Below are 6,488 nucleotides of genomic sequence, written 5' to 3'. Positions count from 1 at the left end.
ATGTGTCATGGCTCGTATACATGCAATTTGTTCAAAAACGTTTGTTTGGTTTCATATGAAAAGTTAATTTTTCGGTTGTCCTTATTTTTGGTTTCATGTCGATGGCAACCCTGGGTATAGGACTGTGGACACACAAGTCGGGCTCTTACTTCAGGTTGATATGTTGGTAGTGTTCTTGCTGTTTAGAATAGGGACTGTTTCTAAAAAATGCATACTATACTAAGCATCGACAAAACTGCAAATAACACAAATGCCTGTAAACTTTACTACTCCATTCAGTTTCACAGCATGATGATTTCTCATTGTCATTTTATTGCGCATTAATTTCTCTCATGAGGTCATTGAGAGCCTGAACCATGCTGGGACCAAATATTTCAAAATCGTAACCGACAGTATCCCAGTACGAACAATAGTGATCGGCAGGATTCTGCTCAATGGTCGATTCTGGAGCATCCAGTGAAGCGCTAAGCCAATCAGAAGACGCCAGGTTGTTTTCGTCCGCCGGTGACGTGTACTGTGGCCAGTTTACAAACGAACCCAAAGAGTTTTGCAAATCGCTTTCCAAACCTTTGTTTACATTGCCACTGTGTACGAAGTTACCTAAACACAGGTGTACATAACCAAATTTCATGCCGAAATAAACCTTTTTTGTTACAGCTCAAATCTGTCGTAATGATATGCCGGGGCTGTGGTTATCATGACTTTGGAAAATGTGTGCAAACCCGCGACAACAAAACCTAGCGGTCTTACCAATATAGCTTGACCAGGCGTTGACATAGGAAACCTCATCAGCTGTGTAGGTCTGACCAACTTCTGGACCAGTTCGCCACACGTAGGACAACTCCGAAGAGTGATAAACGTATCCACAGAGTCTCTAAAATTCACAGCGTTTAATAAACGCTTTTTTGCTCACAATAACATATATTTTCATTTGATTCTTGTAAATTTAATTTCCTGGAAATGATTTGATCAATCAATCAATTTTATTTCGTTTACAGCGTCCAGAAATAAACGTAATAGCACAAAAAAACAGAACAAATCAAAGCGCTGCAAGCAAAAAAGGATCAGCTTGAACCACACGTGGTTATAACTTGTAGCTTGACCCCATTTTTTAATTAATTCACCTTCAAAGGTCCAAGCAAAGTTGGACAGTCGGGTCCAGATAAGGGGTGGTAGTTGGTGTAGTAATACACATTTGTCAATAAGTCCTTGGTCTTTGCTGCACTCCTTGCAACGGATCGTGACGAGCAGGTGAAAGCATAGTGTGTCAGCATGTCTCCATAAGCGTCCCTTTAAAGCAGAATTTGTCATAAAAAGTTAACATCATTTTTCAACTGATGATAATACCTGAAATCGGTAACAGTTGGATCAGGAGCGTAGAGCGCAATGACTTGGTCCGCTATTCCTGGCCACATCTTTTGGCACATCGACACGAACCGCTACACACAATCAATTATAAACTTGGGAGTGATGTAGTCAAGCATCGCATAGTAGGCCTAAACAAAAAATTACTTACGTCGTACGACAATGGCACTGGGATCATTGCCGATACAAGATACAACTCCTGGCTGTCGGTTCCAATCATCACATTTTTGTTGGTTTGCCAGTTTCCCATCTGTGTAATATGCATTCATTGCAAACCCCCAAAAAATTATATCACTTAAAATGACAAACTTACAGAATATGCGTCAGCCTGTTGTTGGGTAAATTCTACACCGTCGATGACAGGAGCGAAGGGTTCAATAAAACCGTAAAAATCGCCGCTTGCCATGTTTCCGACCATCACTTTTACAAAAGCGCTCACAATTTCTTCACTCGACTTTTGCCTGAAATAAACATATTGGTCAGTTTTCTCGTTATTGTTAAAAGATAGCTTTAACGTACGTAAGACAGTTGAAACTTCCGGTCAGGCATCCAGCCCGTTTGGCCAAGCGTGTGCCTTGTTCGCTGGCTGCTTCGAACGATTTAAAGGTAAATGACACCGGGTTGCTTTGCATGATGCCTTGACTGAACAAAGGTTCACTTACACTTGACATTAAGTGAAGACCAACAGTCTGTGCGCCAGCGCTTTCTCCGAAAATGGTCACCTAAAAATGTTTTGCTGTATTTTTTCGGAAATTTTATTTGAATTTCATTTTACAAATAGGCTACACTTTTGCGCCACATAGCGACAATATATACAATGCAAACGTCGTTTTGTGGCGGTAAACTAGCAATACAGATGTCCAGATCGGAGATGCAGGACACGAATTGTGTGGCCATTTCAAAGTGGAACTTATGTCTTTAGATATACATTTCGGTGTAACCTGATTTGGGTTGCCTCCGAACTTAGCGATGTTCTCTTGAACCCATTGGAGGGCAACTTGTTGATCCCGGAAGCCCATATTTCCAGGAGCAGAACCTTCCATAGCAAGAAAACCAAACGGCACTGTCAACCAACAAAAAAACGTCAAACGTCGTTCAAATAATCGACTTACAGTAGCAAACTTTTGTAAATTTGTTGTGGCATATGTTGCATTCACTTTTCATGTTGATTTCTTTTAATGCACAAGCAAGTCCAAAAAAGTTATTTGAAACATGGAAATCATATCTACTTTTTTCCAACAATTTATTCGGGTCTATTAAAAACGTTATTAGCGGAATGTCATGTTTCTGCGCCATATAAGTAAATAGGCAAGTACTGTAACGATAGTTGAGGGTGACCACGATAGCATCAATCGCTTCTGTCATGTATCTTCCGTCGTACAGAGGTGCTAGACCGGCACCAAACCAGAAAGCTCCACCATGAAACCACACCAGTACCGGTCTATCAGCTTTGGGCTGGATGCTAGCGTCGCTTAAATCAACATCATTCGGCACATAAACGTTCAGATAAAGGCAATCTTCGCTTTCCTAGATGTGGAAAATTAGTTAACAGGCAAACATGTAAATTTGCAGATGTAGCCTCATATTACATCAAGAACAGATTATTTGCAACTTAGTTCTCAAACGGTTTCTCTCTGTGAAAGCTACTCACAAATGCAGCACACTGTCCAATGGAACACATTAGTCGAATTCCAATGCATCCCACTTGCGTGTTATTGCTGGCGTACATGTCACCATGGTAGCCAATAGGTTCTGGATTTTGAAATCGTAGGTTTCCGACTGGTGGTTTTGCATACGGAACGCTGCAACAATGTATCATTCACCCGTTTACTTACGACAACAAATATACACGACTTTTATTGTTTTAAATACAAGTGTAGATTTGAATTCACCACAATAAGGTTTGGATCAAAATCGAATAGTCGACTGAAACTTTCCGTCTGAAACGGCAAATTATTTCGCCTTATTCTGGCCAAATCTAACTGAGTCGTCTTAATAGATGTTTTGGAATGAACTGTGTGCTGTTAATTACAACCGTTTATGAAACTTTGAAAGAAAAAATCTTGCTTCAAAGGCTGCACAAACCATTAAATATTTTAGAGACTTCTAAATTTGAAGATACAAATAATAATGTTTAATTGTTCCCTTTTGATAAAATTAAGTTTTCGGAAATTAAAACAGTTTGAGACGAATATGCTATACGATAAGTTGCAATAAAAAATATCAAAAAATAATCAGATGTTGTATCCTGATCGTTGTAGGCAGAATTTTATCGCTGAAACTTTGCACGTCGTTACACAATAATGCTTTACACGCTATTACGAAACTTGTTTTGCAACAAACAGCTATATTTACTTTCATAAACTCCATAAAAAAAATTACAAAAGCACCTATAAAAAACTTGTGTCTCGTCTTCTTGCGTTCCGAACAGTTGTCCGTTGGTAGTTTTAACAGTTGGGGATCCCTGACAAACAACCGACAACCCCAAAAACAGAAGTAGAGAAACTGTCATTTTAGACTTCGTCGTTTCGACTGTATGGCGTATTCACTTTCGCGGTGGAAAGTGGGGGTGTATTTATGCTGCGACGGTGTTTATTGAGTTTATTTTTGACAAAATGTCACGTGATGCGTTCATTCGCACGACACCAGTGCTTGGAGATGGCTGGGAAACACAGCATATGGATCCCTGGTTATTAATAGTGCAAATGTAAACGCTTAACAACAATTTTCACGGAAATTTAACGCGTTGATATTAAACCTGAGGTAAAATGAACGAACAATTGCCTTTGGTGTTTGTTCCTTCTGTCTGCACCGTGTTTGTAAAGCTAACAAGTACGTGCACTTCACTTTTCTGCTGTCGTGTGCTAACAGAGATGTCCCTGCTGTATAAACGATGTCTCCTTTAGTCATGCTTCGAAGCAAAGATTTCCTTTCGAATTGACAATTTGATTTGCCTATTTTACATTATCCCATTGTCATCCATAATGTGCTTACAAGCTCAAAAAAGATTTTGTGATGTTCGTTCTTCCGATGCGCAAAATTACCAATAGAGTTTCTTTTCCCGTCATGTTTACTCAAATCGAACTCAGCGTATTCCATGCCCCCGTGGCATAAAGCTATGTACCACATGCGTAGATGTGGCAGGTTTAATCTTTTGAACAAGTAATCTAGCTTCGTTATCTGCGCTTTTACTTTGCTAGGCCATTTTTGACTTTCTAAACGTCATAGCATACTGCAACTGTGTCCACGAGGAAACCAGCGTGAAAAACGACATTAAAAAAACTGTAGTTAAAATACTACGATACAAATACTTTCAACAAAAGTATATGATGGGATACGAGCAGGACATTTTTTTGTTCCTATTGACAAAGTCTATACCAGGGGTCCGAAATACTTTTTGGCGCGACCCTAAAAAAATTGCTCTATATTCTCGCGACCCAAGCATTTTAGCATGTACGTTTGTGGAAAATACTAATAAACTAAATATCAATATTAAGACTGCTATTATGCCATTGTCAGTTGCTATTTTCACATAAAACAGTAGGTAAACGAAGGTATTTATTAGTGATGGGACGAGTACCCGGTACCCGGTACTCGGTACTCGGTATCGATGGTATCGAACGATTTCAGTGGTATCGATACTCGTACTCGGTATCGAAATATTTTGTCTCAGTTTTCGATACCAACGTGCGAGTACCGAAGGCCGATTTACACCATAAGAATACGGGCAACTTTTGGCCAATATTTGCTTCGGACAGTACAAAATTGGAAAAAAGTCCCGCCAGTTTACGTACGCCTTTTTCGCTATCACGTGGTGATTACATTTTTCGGCATGTGTGTGCGCACGCCTTTACCCCGAGCACGGCAGATAAATTAGCTAGTGATATACAACTAAGTACAACACTACACTTAAGTACTCGGTAATCGTACTCGGTATCGAAGGTATATACATGTGGTACTCGTACTCGGTATCGGTACTCGCTTCAAAATCTGGTATCGTCCCATCACTAGTATTTATTCTAACAAATGAGAACTTTGAATTCTGTGTTGAGAACACAGCTAATCAGAAAACGCATGCTTGCACAGGTGCGCTTAACTTTTTGCATTGCTACATATACTTTATGTCAGTTAGGTAGTCATACGTAACAATGCAATAATAACGAAAAGTGTAAAAAAGCCGAAATTCATTAATACTGTAGCGATGCTTATATTCATGGGAAATTTAATATATTTCGCGACCCAGACTGGAAGGGGACCCAAATTTGGGTCGCGACCCACTATATGCGGACCCCTGGTCTATACGACCGCAATCCCAGCTGATTTGCGCCTTTCGGTTAGGATTTCGAAAGAAGTTTTACATGCAATTACTCGGACCCACACTACGTATTAAACATTCTCTGAAATCCCGGGTTATCGTGATTATTGAACTTTTAATGCAGCTGGTTCTGGATAGAGATGTACCGAATATTCGGTTTGCCGAATTTATTCGGCCGAATCGGCCACTTTTGCAAAGATTCGGTTTCGGCCGAATAATTTGTTGCGATTCGGCCGAAACCGAATCTTTTATGAACACACATTTAAAGCGTTAAACGTGTCTTTTCTGCTTAGTACCAACGAAAATCGCGCCCATCATTATATTTTTTAACACATTGACGCTTTTCCCACTGCAGACAAAAAATCAGTAATTCATTGTCGGGTTGGCAATCATGCTTGAGGCAATGTCAAACCCCACAGAACTAAAATAAGGACGAAACACAACCATTCTGCACTAATTGCCTGGTAGATAAAATTATGTTTTCATGTCAAACGCGTAGGGTACGACTTCGCGTGACGTCATAAATGATTCGGTTGATTCGGCCGAATTTATTCGGCACAATCGCCGAATATTCGGTTTCGGCCGAATCGAAATTTAGCCGATTCGGTTCATCACTAGTTCTGGAGGTTTAAGACTTGGTACTCTGCGTTATGGTTAAGTTTATCAGCTATATCAAATCGTGCACCAGACGAATTCCTCAACACCATCTGGGTTGTCAAATTGGGGAAACATATATATAAATTGTATACCTGCCTAATATCCTCATTCGTACGTTGCTTGTTTTTTCTAGGCCTGCTCAAACCCTTAC

The 6,488-nt window shown here is 39.9% G+C and overlaps 1 protein-coding gene across 2 annotated transcripts; it reads right to left on the bottom strand.

Annotated features, from left to right (window-relative positions):
* Positions 1-303: 303 nt before the first annotated feature.
* Positions 304-6,487, bottom strand: LOC145224426 (cAMP-regulated D2 protein-like). 2 transcript variants are annotated; one of them, XM_080090916.1, is made up of 11 exons: positions 6,430-6,487; positions 3,017-3,167; positions 2,682-2,892; positions 2,307-2,428; positions 1,885-2,087; positions 1,679-1,826; positions 1,517-1,615; positions 1,348-1,439; positions 1,125-1,290; positions 751-874; positions 304-600 (listed from the first exon to the last, which is right to left on the bottom strand). In XM_080090916.1, the coding sequence occupies exons 1-11, from the start codon at positions 6,444-6,446 to the stop codon at positions 311-313; spliced, it is 1,623 nt and encodes a 540-aa protein (XP_079947042.1). In that variant the 5' UTR covers positions 6,447-6,487; the 3' UTR covers positions 304-310. The 2 variants fall into 2 exon arrangements, with proteins under 2 accessions (XP_079947042.1, XP_079947041.1); XM_080090915.1 differs by having other exon boundaries at positions 3,756-6,447.
* Position 6,488: the final 1 nt, after the last annotated feature.

Source organism: Phallusia mammillata, chromosome 4 (genome assembly GCF_965637545.1).
Source record: "Phallusia mammillata chromosome 4, kaPhaMamm4.hap1.1, whole genome shotgun sequence".
Taxonomy (NCBI): Eukaryota; Metazoa; Chordata; class Ascidiacea; order Phlebobranchia; family Ascidiidae; genus Phallusia; species Phallusia mammillata.
This window is presented reverse-complemented; position numbering and strand designations above follow the sequence as displayed.

Excerpts from the sequence above, each read along its gene's own strand:
- LOC145224426 (XM_080090915.1), bottom strand. The coding sequence starts at position 3,877 with ATGACAGTTTCTCTACTTCTGTTTTTGGGGTTGTCGGTTGTTTGTCAG. Across the intron at positions 2,429-2,681 it reads CACCCTCAACTATCGTTACA|TGCCGTTTGGTTTTCTTGCT; the intron begins GTACTTGCCTAT and ends GTTGGTTGACAG. Across the intron at positions 601-750 it reads CGCCTGGTCAAGCTATATTG|GTAACTTCGTACACAGTGGC; the intron begins GTAAGACCGCTA and ends ACCTGTGTTTAG.